Source organism: Procambarus clarkii, chromosome 23 (genome assembly GCF_040958095.1).
Source record: "Procambarus clarkii isolate CNS0578487 chromosome 23, FALCON_Pclarkii_2.0, whole genome shotgun sequence".
Lineage (NCBI taxonomy): Eukaryota > Metazoa > Arthropoda > Malacostraca > Decapoda > Cambaridae > Procambarus > Procambarus clarkii.
This window is the reverse complement of record NC_091172.1, coordinates 10,078,141-10,097,589: the sequence shown is the minus strand read 5'-3', so window position 1 is coordinate 10,097,589 and position 19,449 is coordinate 10,078,141. Positions and strand designations below refer to the sequence as shown.

At 45.6% G+C, this 19,449-nt stretch overlaps 1 protein-coding gene across 3 annotated transcripts in view; it reads right to left on the bottom strand.

Moving 5' to 3' along the window:
• Nucleotides 1–19,449, bottom strand: part of LOC123764064 (START domain-containing protein 10) — a 103,953-nt gene that overhangs the window by 34,661 nt on the left and 49,843 nt on the right. For all 3 annotated transcript variants that reach the window (XM_045751561.2, XM_045751560.2, XM_045751559.2), the window contains one exon: nucleotides 8,242–8,389. In XM_045751561.2, coding sequence (XP_045607517.1) covers nucleotides 8,242–8,389 — 148 coding nt within the window. The remainder of the gene's footprint in view (nucleotides 1–8,241; nucleotides 8,390–19,449) is intronic.

The following is a 19,449-nucleotide window of genomic DNA, read 5'->3' as shown; positions in this document are numbered from 1 at the left end:
GTTAGGCCAAAGCTAGAATATGCAGCGGTTGTGTGATGCCCATATCTTAAGAAGCACATCAACAAACTGGAAAAGGTGCAAAGACATGCTACTAAGTGGCTCCCAGAACTGAAGGGCAAGAGCTACGAGGAGAGGTTAGAGGCATTAAATATGCCAAAACTAGAAGACAGAAGAAAAAGAGGTGATATGATCACTACATACAAAATAGTAACAGGAATTGATAAAATCGATAGGGAAGATTTCCAGAGACCTGGAACTTTAAGAACAAGAGGTCATAGATTTAAACTAGCTAAACACAGATGCCGACGAAATATAAGAAAATTCACTTTCGCAAACAGAGTGGTAGACGGTTGGAACAAGTTAGGTGAAAAGGTGGTGGAGGCCAAGACCCTCAGTAGTTTCAAAGCGTTATATGACAAAGAGTGCTGGGAAGACGGGACACCACGAGTGTAGCTTTCATCCTGTAACTACACTTGGGTAATTACATACACGTGAAAAGAAAATTACAAGCCAACGACCAGTGGGCAGAGAGCACCACGCTAGCCAGGCGAAGAAGGCACAAAATTGCATCAAAAGGCCCACCTCGACAACAAAACCCCAAAGTCCCACACGACCACAACACGTGCCAAGACCCAAAAAGATAAGTCTGCAAGCCAGGAAGACCCCGGAACCCCAGAAGGCAGAACCGGGTCACACACGAGGAAACATAGCCCCCTGAGCCCACAAAGGGGGGCCCAAGAGGAAGAAACCTCCAGAACGAAACCAAAGAACCCAAAGGAACCCGAAATCGAACCAGGGGGAGCCCAAACCACCACATTTGCCGGCGTAGATACACCACAGAAAGGCAAAGCACAGCTCCCAGACAGAACCCCCAGGGAAACGGTCAAAACAGACCGAAAACCGAGGGACAAGGTGTGGAAGCAAGCATAACAGACAGGGACATTGAGCCCAAACCCTAGGGGCCCAGACCCAAAACAGACAAAACGTAAAACCCGGTGTAAAATCAACACTCAAACGTTCCCAGAGGAACAGGAAACGGGCAGAAAACACCAGAAAAGCAAAGAAACGACAACAGGAGAATAAAACCCCTGAAAAAGGTGAAAAACTCACCCAAGACATTCGCTCGCACACCCAGGCGCATGTAAACAAACTGCAACACCGTCCTGGTGGCCACGCCGGGAAAACAGCAGAAGAAAATGGCCACCAGAACAGAGGGCTGTGACCGACGCAAAAGATACGAAAACACGCCAGCAAAAGTGGGAAACAAGCAGACTGGATGGGTGAAAAACTCCGCCCAGAAGCAGAAAACCCAGGCAGGGGCAAACCGCCCCAGAACTGCTAGCAGGCATTCCCCGCAGCCCCGGGAACCCGCAACAGAGGCCCCGGGGCAGAGCCGTCCTCCAAGCCCTCCTCCCTTAAAGAAAAGGGAGAGTCCATTGAAAAGGCAGCAAGAAAGGGTCGCTGGTAAGACCCAGAAGCCTTGGCAGGAGGAACAGGCTCGAAAACCTCTGTCCCCAACCCGAACGGGGCAGCCCCCGAAAACCGCCAGTCTCTCGGCCCCAACTAAACCCCGCCCCGACCCCGAAACCCGCAGAGGGTCAGGAGCCGGGAACAGGGAAGGAAAGGGGTGTACAGCACCTAACCAAAACAGGGCGGCCCCGGGGCATCCGAGTGGGAAACCAACCTAGCGTGTTGCAGCAACCTAACCTAGCTTGCAATACGGATGCTGCCTGTACTCTGAACAGTAATAACATCAGGAGAGTACTGGAGAACAAGCAGAGAATCTCTCTCGCAAGACTCTGGGTCGAGGTGTCAATGACCCAACAGGCAGCATGACGGAGGTAAAAGTGGCGACTGTCACCCGGAGACAAAGGCACAGCAACCAACGATCTCGTACAAGACAGGTTGGAACCCGGAAGACACATTCAATGGTCCACTGAGCCCCGACAGAGGTTTCCAGGGCCCGTAGGCTGACTGCTATGGCAAGCCCGGGCAAGGTGTTGCTAACCGGTTAAGAAACCCAAAAATAACAAGAGGGTAGAGGACAACACTGAAAAGCCCTGCGCCGTGTACAATCACGGGGGCCTAGCAGAGGGCCACCAAACACTACCAGTGGAACTATAGCCACACTAGGCAGACCCCCACCAGGCAAATGAAAATAAAAACAAAAGAAAACCCCCACAAAAGTACACCATCTCCAGAGGCAACACAAACAAGGGCCCCAAGCCCCAGTTGGCCCCAAGGGCGGGTCGGCCGAGCCGGTCGGCCGAGCGGACAGCACACTGGACTTGTGATCCTGTGGTCCTGGGTTCAATCCCAGGCGCCGGCGAGAAATAATGGGCAGAGTTTCTTTCACCCTATGCCCCTGTTACCTAGCAGTAAAATAGGTACCTGGGTGTTAGCCAGCTGTCATGGGCTGCTTCCTGGGGGTGGAGGCCTGGTCGAGGACCGGGCCGCGGGGACACTAAAAAGCCCCGAAATCATCTCAAGATAACCTCAAGAAGGGCGAGGCAAATGCCGAGCAGCAAGAACCTCTACAAGAATGGTTCCTGAATGCCCCAGGGAAGATAACCCTGTCACGCAGGGGCAGTACTCACAGGGCGCTTAGGGAAGGAAGCCCCTAAGCGCATGCAGCCCCGGCACTGATGAGGTACTCCTGGCCACCACACAACACACGGCAGTGAACGCCACACAAGGCAAACACCGCCTAGGAAACTTAGGCCAGAGAAGCGTCTATCCCGGTTGACATTAGCTTACGAACTGATGCTAGGCAGCCGGCGCGGTAGGTCCGGGGCTCCCTCTCCCCCTCTCGGGGCGGGGAAGGCTGCACGGTTGATCGACGGGGCAATAAAGTGTGATGTTTGCTTGTTTCCTTGGGATTGTAGGGAGTTTCTACCTCTCTGATTGGGTTTTTTGTTTTAGTTTTTTACCATGTGGAGTTTGTTTTGTTATGCCTACCTTTCTGGGTGCCTAATCCCTGTCAATGGCAGATAAGGAAAACCCTAACCACAAGGGGGTTTTCCAGGGCCATTGCTCCCTGAAACCTCTCTGAAGGGGCCAGGTTCTGGCACTGGTCCCTGGTAGGTCTGAACTCCTTAGCTAACGTCCCTGTCTAATATAACATACATTAGCCCGATAAGCTCCAGGGAGCCGTAGGGGCTCCCCACAGAATGTAATGTGCATTGGATGTAATGAAACATTAATTTCTGGATGAGCCCAGGTGGCTCCCTGAAACTACTGTACTGACATAGTGCCAGATTACAAGGCACCATCAACTGTGGAGTTCTTATTGACCAATAAGGAGCCCAAGAGCCAGAACCTGGCCAGAACCACCAAAAGAAGGCACCCAGGAAGTCGGCAAAACGAAACAGAGCATTGCTTGTTGATGAGACCGCAGCCTCAAAACTGCAACAAGAACTGCCCCAATAATGTAAAAAAATTATTGAAAATTCATAAACCTAGTGCAAGCTAGTTCACCCCACCTCCTTCGAATGTTTAGTGGGAGGAGAGAGGCAGACCGAGTAAGCTGGCTGCTCCACTACCAGTTCTAATGATGATGGAAGTCACCCTAACACCCGGGAAGAGGGAGGGTTTCAAGAAGCCACCAGGGCTCAACCAGAAATTGGCGTTTCATTACATTCAACGCTGGTTTCCTGGGGAGCACCTTGTGGCTTCCTGAAGCTAGCACCCACGGAAAAGAAAGAACAATTACCAGGGAGGAGGAAGCACCACAGGTATCAAGACGAAGAAGAGACCAATGGCCACGATACATGACCCAAGGCCACACAAGGCTGATGAGGACTGGAAACGTTCACAAGACACATGACTGCCAAGACCCTGTTCGATCGCCAAAACCCCCCAGTGTCCGAATATCAGCGCAAGACGTATTGGCAAAAACTGCCGAAAGAGCAGCATACTTACGAACATCATGGGCACTATGATAGACCACAGGCTAGCAAGACTTAATGATACTGCAGAGGGAACCAGAGAAACTAGATCAACCCATGAGTCCACCAAAGCAGAACTGGTGGCAAAATCCAGCATTGAATGTAATGAAACACCATTTTCTGGGTTAGCCCTGGAGGCTCCATGAAGCTATCAAACTAACATGTGCCATATTAGTTTGTTCCCATCAGTCCCTAGATTTCTATGCCTACCTGGGGCCCACGACTCAGAACCTGGTCCCCTCAGAGAGGCATGCCATATTAGTTTGGTGCCATCAGTCCCTGGAGTTCTATGCCTACCTGGGGCCACGAGCCAGAACCTGGCACCCTCAGAGAGGCGCAGGGAGCAATGGCCATATGAGCACTTTACATTTAGAGTTTGTCATGTCTACCATCGACCGGGATAGGCACCCAGAAAGGTAGGTGAACCAATACATACCTTTAACTGGTTAAAATTACTACCTACATCTGAACAGAGCCAAAGTACTTCCCCAAAAGAAAACAAGAAAACAAGCAATCGTCATCCAACCAGCACGCCCGCTCGCTAGCGAGCCCCTTTCCCCCTGGGAAGGGGGGAAGGGGGAAGATTGCTCAGGCGAGCCGGCCAACCACCCCAGTTCGTAGAATGACTGACGATCAGAGGGAAGGAGGGAGAGAGGGTGTCAGGGAGCCTCCAGGGCTCACCCAGAAAATGGTGTTTCATTACATTCAACGCTGGTTTTCTGTGGGGAGCCCCATCGGCTCCCTGAAGGTAATTACCCACAGATAAGTAAAAACAGGGATATACTGGGAGGCGGCAGCACTGCAGGTCTCACGATGAAGATGAGAGAACAAGCCGCGACAAACGCCCCAAGGCAGCACAAGGCCGCAGAGGGCCTGGAACATTGACAAGATATCTAGCGGCCAGGACCCTGTTCGATTTCCGAAACCCCTATGCCCACATGTCGACACAAGACAGACTACCAAATACAGCAGCAAGAGCTGCATACTTCCTTACATCATGGGCACTAGAGTAGACCGCAGGCAGACTAAACTTAATAACCCTGTGAACAACCCGAGAGACACGAGCCCTGAAACAAGAAAACCAGGGAAACCGGATCTACCCAGAGCACATCCACTGTCGCTGAAGCAGTACCGTGCAGGTAGCGACGTAAAGCTGCAACCGGACACAAAACGTGATGCACCCCCGACCGAACAAGACATGCATCAACAGCCCATAGACCCCTCCAGAAACCAGCCATCTCATTCTTTGCCAGAAAAGAAGAAGGCTGCAAACAAACAAAACGACCCCCAAGACTAAAAAGAGCAGAAACCACTGTGCCAGAGAAGAGCATGAAAAGAGCTCATTCAGCTTTTCGGAATGAATTAGGGCCATATTCAAGGGATAGAGGAGGACAATGATTTTCCTTATTTTGTCCTCTGGCTTGAGTTCATCACATTTCCTGTAATTCTTAAGAATCGTTACAGCTGTCTCATCTTTGGGCCTCAGAATATACTCCCCTTTGAGGTTTGGCTTTGCTCTGAACCTGAGCTGGGGGGTACTCTTTTTCACTGCCACAACTGTGGCATACGAGGACTTGCCCTCAGCATGCTTCATCTTGAATACTGGCAGTGGGGATTTTGTCTAAGAAGTTGGAGTGTTTATCAATAGAGGCACCTTTTCTTGATAGGACCTAGTGAAGTGGTTCTTCCTGTTGGCTTTGTTCACAAAATGGTAAATGCCCTGGTTGATACCTGGTTGATGGGGTTCTGGGAGTTCTTCTACTCCCCAAGCCCGGCCCGAGGCCAGGCTTGACTTGTGAGAGTTTGGTCCACCAGGCTGTTGCTTGGAGCGGCCCGCAGGCCCACATACCCACCACAGCCCGGTTGGTCTGGCACTCCATGGAGGAATAAATCTAGTTTCCTCTTGAAAATGTCCACGGTTGTTCCGGCAATATTTCTTATGCTTGCTGGGAGGACTTGAACAACCGCGGACCTCTGATGTTTATACAGTGTTCTCTGATTGTGCCTATGGCACCTCTGCTCTTCACTGGTTCTATTCTACATTTTCTTCCATATCGTTCACTCCAGTACGTTGTTATTTTACTGTGTAGATTTGGTACTTGGCCCTCCAGTATCTTCCAGGTGTATATTATTTGATATCTCTCTCGTCTTCTTTCTAGTGAGTACATTTGGAGGGCTTTGAGACGATCCCAATAATTTAGGTGCTTTATTGCGTCTATGCGTGCCGTATATGTTCTCTGTATTTCCTCTATTTCAGCAATCTCTCCTGCTCTGAAGGGGGAAGTGAATACTGAGCAGTACTCAAGACGAGACAACACAAGTGACTTGAAGAGTACAATCATTGTGATGGGATCCCTGGATTTGAAAGTTCTCGTAATCCATCCTATCATTTTTCTGGCTGTCGCAATATTTGCTTGGTTATGCTCCTTAAACGTTAGGTCGTCAGACATTATTATTCCCAAATCCTTTACATGCTGTTTTCCTACTATGGGTACATTTGATTGTGTTTTGTACTCTGTATTATGTTTAAGGTCCTCATTTTTACCGTACCTGAGTACCTGGAGTACCCTCACTGTTGGAACTGAAGAGATTTTTCCTTTTGTAACTGGGAGCAGCAACGTTGGTTCTCACACAATTGGTCTGGTGGTTCATACAATTGTCCGGATGCTGACTGTGGGGTGATGTGTCTGTTGTGTGATGGCGACATGGTGAACTCTAGGGGGAATCACAGTACAGTACAAAATACTGTGATTCCACTAGAGTTCACCAACTTTAGGGGAATCACGTAAAATACTCTGTGATTCCACTAGAGTTCACCAACTTTAGGGGAATCACGTAAATTACTCTGTGATTCCACTAGAGTTCACCAACTTTAGGGGAATCACGTAAAATACTCCACACTTGAATCCATGAAAGTAGTAAAGGTGTCAAGAAATGCCAATATTTCTTGAAACATTTAACTAAGGCTGACCCTGACCAACCTATGTCTATCCCATACCCCAGACCATTTCCCTTGCAAAGTTGGGTGAGGTTAGCCCCAAGCATGTGGCCTCCAAATTTGGACATACATTCTCTCTTATAGTATAGATGCATATAATACGAGTTCATACAGTACAGTATGTCACGTTAGGGTAATTTCTTTGTGCTTCTGAAGCTGGAGTGTACAGATGATGAACTACTTTACTTACACCAGAGTACTGGAGGGGTATATGTAGAATTTGGACCGGCATCAGTAGAAGCCTTATGACTTCCTGTGGATTCTTTGTAATCCCAGGTTGTATAACTTACACCATGTCATGGAATTGAGATAAGGTGCACGGCTGGGAGTATCCCCTATCGCTAGTTCAAGCCACCTCCTTGCTCCAATTGATTCTCACGCTACTTAAATTATATCCTATCATCAGGGCATTTGATAAAATATTTTAAAGCACCTATACTTAACACTTTCAGGTTCCACTGACTGACTATCTTGTCACTCAATCTTCTACTGAATAGGTTCCAACGACGCAGCACTGAGTCACTCATTAAAATATTTGTTAAAAATTTAAATTTTATCAGATCAATCTGGTAGTGGTTTTAAAATAAGCGCCTTTAGATTGCACACAATTTGATACCAAAATGAAAGACATAACATGAAACTTGATGTCCGAACACTTGAAAGATTATAAATAGGCTTTTGGTCAAAATATTAAAATATTTGTTAAAATTCTATTTATTGTCCTATTATCTTGGGACTAGTTTTAAAATGCATGACTTTACGTCGCGAACAATTTGATACCAAAATGAAAGATGTAACACAAAAATTTATGTCAGAACACTGGAAAGATATAAATAATTTTGTGATGATGAGCGTCCAGAATTAAAATATTTGTTAAAATTCCAGTTATTGCTCTATTATTATGGGACTAGTTTTAAAATATGCGCCTTTTTATTGCGAACAATTTGATACCAAAACGAAAGACGTAACACGAAATTTGATGTTATCAAATTGAACGAGTATACACATTAGGTTGCAGTGTACAAATTGGTGCTCATTCACGGGTAACTTTAGGCTTTTCTGCGGAGAGGCACTCCAGGCTTTTGTACATTATATTCATACACGTCTGTAGAGAATTTAATTGCGAACACAATGATACCAAAACGAGTGATATAATGATATAAATGATACCAAACATTTTGGAGAAACAAAATCCTAGTACGTTCTGTAAATGAAAAGTAAAAGGTATTCATTTAATTGATACCTAATTAATACTAACTAGTAAAAACTGCATAAAAAGTTTGACAGAAGACTTACTTGCATAGTAAGAGACATCATTATTGGGGTTGAGGTAGCCAACATCTACAGAATGAATCATGTGTTTGTCCCATATTTGCCGGTAGTGTGGGTCATGTAGGACATCATATAAGACATTGGCATCTATGTCACTATACACAGTGCACACCTGTTTGCAATGTAAAGTTACTGTATGAGAATGAGTATGACATGCTCTACATGGAAACAATGAACTTAACACTATCGCTCTCTTTGGACACCCCTCGTGTCCACTTTTTTCTCGTGTCCACTTTTTTTCTCGTGTTCTAGCTTTAGACACAGCTCGCATCCAATACAAAAAAATATTTGTATAAAATTCATTTTCTATCCGATCGACTTCGGCATAGTTTCAAAATGAGCGCCTTTAGAGTGCGCACAATTTGATATCAACATGAAAGATGTAACACAAAACTTTGTCAGAACACTTGAAAGATTATAAATACGTTTTTGGTCAAAATTTTAAAATATTTGTTAAAATTCTATTTATTGTGCTATTATTATGGGACTAGTTTTAAAATGCGAGCCTTTACATTGCGAACAATTTGATACTAAAATTAAAGATGTAACACAAAATTTTATGTCAGAACACTGGAAAGATATAAATAATTTTGCGATGATGAGAGTCCAAAATTAAAATATTTGTTAAATTCCAGTTATTGCTCTATTATTATGGGACTAGTTTTAAAATATGTGCCTTTATATTGTGAACAATTTGATACCAAAACAAGCGACATAACACGAAAATTGATGTTATCAAACTGAACGAGTATACACATTAGGTTGCGGGTGTAATAATTGGTTCTTAGGCTTTGCTAAGGGAGTCACGCTGGGCTTTTGGACAATAGATGCATATACACCTGCAGGGAATTTAATTGCAAACACATTGATACCAAAATGAACATTCTTAATTCTCGTAGCATGAGAATTAAGGTGAGAAAACTGAAACGAGTATACACATTTTATTGATTTTGTGCGCTCACAAGTAACTTTTCCCGACTTTAGGCTTTGTTGTGGGGAGTGAAGCTTGGTTTTTGGACCTTATATGAGCAATACAGTTAATATAGTCTACTTAAGTAAAGATGGAAGTCTATGATTTTTGTTACTACACTATATTCTCAAATACATACTATTACAGGTATTTCCTCATTACAGGCCTTTATATTTTCTTCCATAATAATGAATTCTCTTTTATGTAAGCAAAGTACCCACCTGAAATCAACTTCTTCTAGAGGGAACACACTAAAATAATAAATTTTGGAAAAAATAAGAATTATTTGAGAGAGATGTCAACCTGACATGCCAAATACTATTCACTAACTGGAAGCATGTCTTCCTTTTATCTATGTTTACCACAATGTAATTAAATGCCTTTTTCTGTAGGACCTTAGTAGTTGCCTGGTGTTAATACAATGGTACTGATTTGTGTAAGGATTATGATAGGTATCCAAGAGCTTGAGGATCACGGAAAAAGCCAAAACTGAAGAAAACCAATCATAAAATCAGAAACAAAGCAAACTACTTTTTGAAAGGAACAAAATAAAAATTAACACAAGGCAAATGACAGTTTGCTAAAATTTGGTAGCGTGCAGCCAGGACCCTGTTCGACCGCCAAAAACCCTGTGCCCGAATGTCAGCCCATTCGTTCCCAAAAACGGCAGCAAGAGCAGCAAGCTTACGAACGTGATGGACACACTCGCAAGCACGGGGATAGACCGCAGGCTATCTTTTGAGGTTATCTTCAGATGATTTCGGGGCTTTAGCGTTCCCGCAACCCGGTCCTCTACCAGGCCTCCTTTTTTGTTGCACACCCCCCAGGAAGCAGCTCGTAGCAGCTGTCTAACTCCCAGGTACCTATTTACTGCTAGGCAACAGGGACATCAGGGTGAAAGAAACATTTTCCCCATTTGTCTCCGCCTCCACCGGGGATCGAACCCGGAATCTCAGGACTATGAATCCGAAGCGCTGTCCACCTAGCTGTCAGGCGCCCTCACTTAGGCTGGCTAGACTTAATAACCCTGCGAACGACCCTAGAGACCCCGTACCTGCGAACAAGGAAGAAGGGAAACCGGATCAACCCAAAATGCGTCCCCCAGACACAGAAGCTGTGGCGCACAAATAATGGCGTAGGGTAGCAACCGGACACAACACATGATGCACATATTTCAACATTCATATTTCAACAATCCTAAGTATTGTAGTACAGGTTGATGGTAGTGAGTGGTGTCCCAGAGAACATAAAGGTATAGTGCTCTTGAAAAATAGGTGAGATAACAGGAAAGCGCTAAGGGAAGTGAAAAATCGGATGAAAAAAAGTTGCCCTAGTGTTTACAGTGCAGAGAAGAACATTCAAGATGGCCACTATCAAGGGGAAAAACAAAACAGAGCTTGATTTTGAGGGATTCAATGAAGAAAGCATTGATATTAGTAATCTACATAACAAGTTGGTAAATTTAGATACTATAGTGAACTCTCATGTAGAAATAATTAGTAAATTGAAAGAAAGTAATGACTATTTGAATAGCAAAGTTTTATGTCTTGAGGGTTTAGTGAAAGACTTGCACAAGGATAAGAATCAATTGGAAACAAATTGCAAAGCCATGGAAGAAGAAAATAAACTCTTAAAAATAGCTTTGGAAGAAGTTAAAGTAAATTTAAACATAAATGACTACAATAGGTTAGGCAAGGAAATTCAACAGGAGAAACAGCTTTTGTCAGCACAGATGGAGGAAGTTACACAGGGAATAGAACAGTGCAAGAAAGATATGCAACTCACTTATGCACAAGTGGCCAAGGAGAAGGAAAAAATAGAAGAAGCAGTAAAGGAAGTCAAACACTGCAGCAACCAAGATAAAACAAACATTAGGCTAGAAGTGAGGAAAGAATTGGCATCTAACCCGAAGTTGGTGCAAAACACAGTTGATCGGAGTAAGTCCCTGATCATTTTTGGCTGCAAAGAAAAGGCGATAACATCTAGGTCAGAAAGAGCTGTAGAAGAAGCTAAAGTAGTAGATAAAATTGTTGGCCTCGTGGAAGGTCTTACAAACAGAGAGAATGTGTGCGACTACAGGAGAATAGGCAGGTACGTAAAAGGGAAAGATCGACCTTTGAGGATCACCCTAAACGGTGCCAAACAGATGGAAGAAGTACTAAGGAATGCTAGAAAATTGCAAAGGGATGAGGATGGGAAAGGGTGGTCGTTAAGACGAGATCTTTCAAAAGAAGACAGAGAGAAGCTGAAACTGAACCTCGCCGAGGCAAAACATTTAAATGAGAGCAGGAATGAAGAAGAAATAAATTCTTTTTTCTACAAAGTGATAGGGGTAGGCAAACCAGTAAAGTGGTACATAAAGGCAAACCAACAAAATCAATAGAGAGAGGGGGAGTGAAGAATAAGGAGAGGGGGAACAAGTTCCTGAAGATTGCATACACCAACATAGATGGAGTGAGATCGAAGATACTGGAGTTAAGTGATGTAATACAGCTGCAGACACCAGACATTGTTGCACTCACGGAGACAAAACTTGAAGATGTAATTTTAAATGAGGTCATATTCCCAAGGTGCTACTCAATTTGGAGACGGGACAGAAAAATTAGGAAAGGCGGTGGCGTTGCTGTGCTGGTAAAAGAACACCTAAAGGTGAAGGAAATAATGATTGCCAATCCACAAGAAGTTGACATAATAGCACTAGAGATCTGCTATGAGGATGATAAACTAATGATGATAAATGCATATAGTCCACCGCCAAGCAGCACATGGTCAAAGGAGGAGCTAGATAGTAAACGTGAAGGTCTTATAACAATAATGAGAGAGATTATAGCGGGAGCGGATAACGATAGATCACGACTGTTGATAGTCGGTGACTTCAACTTGAAATCCATAGACTGGGAAGCATATGAAGCTAAAACAGAAGATTTTTGGACCTGTAAATTTGTAGACCTCATCCTGGAAACATTCTTGTATCAACATGTTAAACAAGCTACGAGGATGAGGGAAGGGGACGTTCCCTCCATGCTAGATTTGATATTTACCAGGAAGGAGGAAGAGATATTTGACATTCAGTACCTTCCTCCCTTGGGTAAAAGTGACCATGTCTTTTTGGGAATAAAGTATGCAATGCGTTATAAGCTGGAAGAAAATAAGGAGGTTGAAGCAGTTGAAAAACCAGACTTCAGGAGAGGACATTATGGTGACCTTAGAAATTTTTTTAGTGAGTATAATTGGACAGACTTGATGCTAGGCAAGGAAGTGAATGAGATGTATGGCAAGTTTTGTGAAATATATGATAAAGGCACAAAAAAATTTATACCAAAACAGAGATGCAGAACTAGGAAACAGGATTGGTTCAATAGAAATTGCGAGAGGGCTAGAGACCGAAAGACACAAAAATGGAATCAATACAGGAAGAGGCCGAACCCCCAAACATACCAGCGATACAAAGATGCGAGAAACAACTACACGGCAGTGAGGAGAGAGGCAGAAAGAAATTTTGAAAAAGGGATTGCGGACAAATGTAAAACAGAACCAGGTCTATTCTATAAATTCATAAACAACAAATTGCAGGTAAAGGATAATATTCAGAGGTTGAAAATGGGAAATAGATTCACGGAAGATGAAAAGGAAATGTGTGAAACACTAAACGAAAAGTTCCAAAGTGTGTTTGTACAAAATGAAATCTTTAGGGAACCAGATACAATAAGAATTCCAGAGAACAACATAGAACACATAGAGGTGTCTAGAGACGAAGTGGAAAAAATGCTCAAGGAGCTCGGTAAGAACAAAGCAGCTGGCCCAGATGGCGTTTCACCATGGGTTCTGAGAGAATGTGCATCTGAGCTCAGCATTCCACTTCACCTGATCTTTCAGGCATCCCTGTGTACAGGAATCGTAGCAGACGGGTGGAAACAGGCTAACATAGTTCCAATCTACAAAAGTGGCAGCAGGGAAGACCCCCTCAATTATAGACCTGTATCATTGACAAGTGTAATAGTGAAAGTATTGGAAAAACTAATCAAAACTAAATGGGTAGAACACCTAGAGAGAAATGATATAATATCAGACAGACAGTATGGTTTTCGATCTGGAAGATCCTGTGTATCGAATTTACTCAGTTTCTATGATCGAGCCACAGAGATATTACAGGAAAGAGATGGTTGGGTTGACTGCATCTATCTGGACCTAAAAAAGGCTTTCGACAGAGTTCCACATAAGAGGTTGTTCTGGAAACTGGAAAATATTGGAGGGGTGACAGGTAAGCTTCTATCATGGATGAAAAATTTTCTGACTGATAGAAAAATGAGGGCAGTAATCAGAGGCAATGTATCGGAATGGAGAAATGTCACAAGTGGAGTACCACAGGGTTCAGTTCTTGCACCAGTGATGTTTATTGTGTACATAAATGATCTACCAGTTGGTATACAGAATTATATGAACATGTTTGCTGATGATGCTAAGATAATAGGAAGGATAAGGAATTTAGATGACTGTCATGCCCTTCAAGAAGACCTGGACAAAATAAGTATATGGAGCACCACTTGGCAAATGGAATTTAATGTTAATAAATGTCATGTTATGGAATGTGGAATAGGAGAACATAGACCCCACACAACCTATATATTATGTGAGAAATCTTTAAAGAATTCTGATAAAGAAAGAGATCTAGGAGTGGTTCTAGATAGAAAACTATCACCTGAGGACCACATAAAGAATATTGTGCAAGGAGCCTATGCTATGCTTTCTAACTTCAGAATTGCATTTAAATACATGGATGGCGATATACTAAAGAAATTGTTCATGACTTTTGTTAGGCCAAAGCTAGAATATGCAGCTGTTGTGTGGTGCCCATATCTTAAGAAGCACATCAACAAACTGGAAAAGGTGCAAAGACATGCTACTAAGTGGCTCCCAGAACTGAAGGGCAAGAGCTACGAGGAGAGGTTAGAAGCATTAAATATGCCAAAACTAGAAGACAGAAGAAAAAGAGGTGATATGATCACTACATACAAAATAGTAACAGGAATTGATAAAATCGACAGGGAAGACTTCCTGAGACCTGGAATTTCAAGAACAAGAGGTCATAGATTTAAACTAGCTAAACACAGATGCCGAAGAAATATAAGAAAATTCACCTTCGCAAATAGAGTGGTAGACGGTTGGAACAAGTTAAGTGAGAAGGTGGTGGAGGCCAAGACCGTCAGTAGTTTCAAAGCGTTATATGACAAAGAGTGCTGGGAAGACGGGACACCACGAGCGTAGCTCTCATCCTGTAACTACACTTAGGTAATTACACCCAGCCTGACCAACCAAGCATCAACAACCCAAGGACTCCTCCAGAAAGCAGCAGTCTCATTCTTCGCCAGAAAAGAAGGAGACGGCTGCAGACGAACAGACCTATCACCACGACCGAAAGAGCAGAAACCCCTGCTCCGGAGGAGAGCATAATGCTCTCTGACCCAATCCCCAGAGGCCAATGCCAACAGGAAAAAGAGCCTTCGAAAAATAATCCTGAACCGAAGGGGCCACAACAAACTATGGAGAAGAGAGATAGGAGAGCACTCTATCCAAAGACCAGGACGGCTCAGGTGGCGCATGAGCAGGCCGGAGGTGAAACAATGCACGAGACAGCTTGCGAAACTGTGCAAAAGTAACTTCCATACCAAAAGCAAGCTGAAGCGGTTCCGCCAGCGCTGCACGATACGAGGCAACAGTATTCGGCATAAGATGACGGTCCTGGAATACAATGAGAGAAAGGACAACACCAACCAAACCGAAAGGAAGTACAATAACGAAGAGTCAAAAAGAAACGGAAGGAACGCCAGGAAACTTCATACTACCGTCGAGACGAAGCCCATAGGTGGGACATCATCAAAGAAGCCACCTGATCACCATACAGATGGTGATAAACTCGAGTCAAAATGACCAAATGCGAAGACTCGAGGAGAAGAGCGAACCAGTCTCGTAATGGACTGAGCCGATCTGCTGAAAGCCTGAGGCAGAGCTACAGAAAAACCTCCAGGTTCGGACACTGGGCAAGCAGCGCCTGAAACACAGCTGAGCCAGCCACCAATGGGACAAGAGGACTACCCGCCCTTGGTAAGTCTCCAAGCGAGCCAGGACCTGGAGCAACAGCTGAGCCAGGGGGAAGAGGTACAGAAACCCCCACCTCGACCAATCCTGCTGGAAGGCGTCGATCCTGACGGCCTCACAGTTGGGAGGCTGGGTCACCACGATCCGAGTAAGGCGTGTGAAAACGTGAGGCGCCAGATTCAAGCCGAATAGAAGGCAACGAAAGCGGTAACCTTGATGCCCCACAACAAAACCGAGCCAGTCCCTCAACCTCAGATGAACCGGGATGTGCCAATACGCGTTCTTGAGGTCCAGGGACACCATCCAAGCGCCAGCTCCAACTGAAGATGGACCTGGCACAGAGTAGTCTAATGTATCCATAAACCATGATCGTTAGGCACGCGATCAACCACAGGCAATCACTAACATCTGGTTAAAATAAACTTACCACAGAATTTCCGACTTGAGGTCGCTCACTCGCCGACGCTCAACCAGGGCGCTTACACAGGCTGCCCACTAAAATGTTTCAGGACTGCTTCACAACTCTTCCTGCGGTCCACGACTTGGGCCCACACTTTTCCAGACTGATTCCACAACCAAAACGTCTGCTCACTTCCTTCCTCTTGAAGGCATATCAATTAGGGGGGTCCTCTATCAGGAGCTCAATGGAGCGTGACCTTCCCTCACGATTTTTGCTCAAGTGAACAGCGAGCCTCACACCTTCTCAACAAACTCTCAACATTTCATGTCATGTCATTTATTTACATATTTATCCACTGCCCATGCTTTTAAACTCTTTATCAACCTCTGCCAAGTATTTAATATATACTCACATGTCTACATTTCCTTAGACCTCTCAGTTGGGTCTGGTTTGGTGAATAACTCTCACAAGGGGTAGACTCGTTTTTCAGGCTACCTGGGGTTATAACAGTAGTCATCCGAAAGGAGGGACAATAGACCCACGGGTTCAGACAGGACAAGTCCAGAATGAACCAAAGGTCCGCGCAGTCCCATTTCGGGACTAGAAACAGGGAAGAAACCCACCTGAGGGATGAGGTCATTTCGACCACACCCAAGCGAACCCACTCTGAGATGACTTGACAGAGCGCAGGAGAAGAGGCCTGCCTCACCAGCCCCGAACCCCTGGAAGGAGGAAGAACCACCCAACGCCACCGCAGGCCGCACAAAACAACCCGAAAGGCCCACAGATCGTAGGATCAGGTGCAAGCAAACAGAGCGAGACCTCCCCCCCATCGCCCCGTCAATGGGACGAACCGCAAAAGGGCCGATGCACCTTACGAGAACCTAAGCGGTGCACAGGGCGATCCCCGTGCCAAACAGAAAAAGACGGAACCGGAGGCTGCGCTTGCCCCGAATCTGGCACCACTGGCGTGTCATGATGGGAAGAACCCCGAGACCTGGCAAGACTACTGGGAAGACCCCCCCCCCCCCCCCCCACGAGCTCCCCAGAGAACCAACAAGTCGGACATAGGACAGCAACTAGCCGAAGCTGCCTGTAGATACTGCACCACAGTCAACTGCAAACAGCAGGGGATAAAAAGGCGAAGACAACCGAAGAGTGAGGGCCCAAGCGGATTCCAAAGAAGAAGCAAGCACCGCCTGTCGACACGCGAGATGAGAAGCAAAAAACTGCGAAACCACATCCTGCAGGAGCGACGAGAAACAAAAAACTGCGAAACCACATCGCACAGGAGCGGCGCAAACAGCCTCAACAATGCAGATGACGCCCACACCGCCAAGGGCAGTGCACCAGACCCAGAGGCGGCCCCAAGCGCCTCCACATCCAACTCAAGCCAATCCAAAGACAGCTCGAGTAGGGAGAAGAAATGCAGGGCCAAAGCCAGCAGTCCACGTGTACGCAAATCCTCCGCGATCAAGGCAGCCAAAAGGGAAGGAACCTACACGTGAAGCTGCATCACACCAACATCCCGCGGAAGGGTAGGGGCGAACAAACAAGCATTGAGATGCTCGAAGTCGCCCCCCAGGAAAACCTGCAATGCCGTCTGAGCTTCCCTCCACTGAAGCGCACGGGACCGACAAAACGTGCGCCAAGCCTCCAAAGAGAAGAGCGGGCAGTCTGCCAACAAGGACGACTCCGGAACTTCCTAAAGAACCCAGTACGGACACGAAGATCCATACACGAAGGAACGCGGATCCATCAAGAAAGCATAAGCCGGGCTGCGCAGGAGGTAAGCCACAAAGGCTTCCCACACAACTTGTGACGAGACGCGGGAAGTTGAAAACCTCCGGAAAGACGGGACTGAAGAACCCAAAGGATCATGGAACTGAACCTGAGGAGAAATAGATACCAAATCCAACTCATATGAGGAGGGAGCGAAAGAGAACCCCTCTCTCATTGCCCCAAGGGGAAACCAAGCCCCACTCGGAGGGTAGAAAAACCTAGGCGGAGTTCAACGGGGCCCAAGGCCCCCAAGTCAGCCCTCCCCAACCTCAGGAATCTCACCCTGAGGACCCGGGGCCGAGCCGGCCTCCAAATCCCCCACCTCTAAAGAAAAGGTGGGAGCCGTCAAAAAAGCAGGAACGAAGGGGGGGCCCACTGGTTAGACCCAGAAGCTCCGGCTGGAGGACCAGGCTCGAATGCCTCCGCCGCAACCCCAGAATGGGACTTTCCCGAGACTGCCAGAGTCTCAACACCAACTAGACCAAGCCTCGACTCTGAAACCCTCAGATGCTTCAGAGTTGGAAACAAGGAGGGGAGGAACCAGATGCACAACAGAAGGGGAAGGACTAGGAGCGACGGAACCAGAGCTGAAGCGATTCCCACCCCCAAGTCCGGGTATCTATAACCAAAACGGCAATTTCGGGGCATCCAGATCCGCAACCCACCTAGCACGTTGCAGCAACCTAAATCTAGGATGCAATGCAGCAGCTGCCTGCACCTTCATATCAGTATCAGTAGCTTGGCTGAACTGGAGCACGTATAGACAACAAACGTCGCACGACTCCAGGTCAAAAGAATCACCGACCCAACTGTTGTGTCCAAGTTTGCTATGAGGAAGGTAGGATAGTGGTCAGTTGTTCTGTCATAGATTACCCCAGATGTAAGGGAAGCTGTTATATTAGTCTATAAGTGATCCAGGGTAGTGGCAGATGTTTGAATGACTCGGGTGGGCTTGGTGATTGTGGGGATTACCATACAGGAGTGCATGCTGTTACGGAAATAGTCAACTTGAGGGTTGTTTTGAAGACCCAGGTCAATATTGAAATCACCTCCCAGAATGATGTGATTTTTGTTGAGATTGTTATTTATGATAAGATTCCTTACGTTGTCTGAGAATGAAGCTATGCTGGTATTAGGAAATCTATAGATAGCACTGATAGTCAGGGAGAATTTAAGGGATTTACTGGAGAACTTGGCAAAGGTATATTTACAATAGTCATCTCTATCACTAATGACACTATTGCAGAGGAAGGTATCTTTGTAATATATTGCTGTGCCACCAACTAGCGAACAACTAGCTGTGCTAGTTGTTCGCTATGGTGAACAAAACATGCAGATACTTATATATAACGTCTGTATGTAGTGAATAAAAGCAAAATCAGTACTGTGGGAGGAGAATGGTGGTGAGTCAGGTGAGGTGTGGGAGGGAGGAAGTGGCAGCCAGTGGCGGGCTGCGACTGACTGCCACTGCCACTCAGCATACCAGCTTAGTGGTTTGTTATGGTGAATACAAATGTAAATACTTATATATAATGTGTATATACAGTGTAATAACAGCAAAAGGAGTGTGGGGGAGAAGCCATTTTGGTTATGGGGGGTGGCAACATCTGCATGATTTGTCATGTGGTAGGGGTGGCCACTATGCTGTTTGGGCACTATACTGGCTTAGTTGAACAGTTATGGTGAACAAAATATGTAGATACTTATATATAATGTGTGTGTGTGTGTGTGTGTGTGTATATATATATATGTGTATATGTGTGTGTGTGTAATTACCTAAGTGTAATTACCTAAGTGTAGTTACAGGATGAGAGCTACGCTCGTGGTGTCCCGTCTTCCCAGCACTCTTTGTCATATAACGCTTTGAAACTACTGACGGTCTTGGCCTCCACCACCTTCTCACTTAACTTGTTCCAACCGTCTA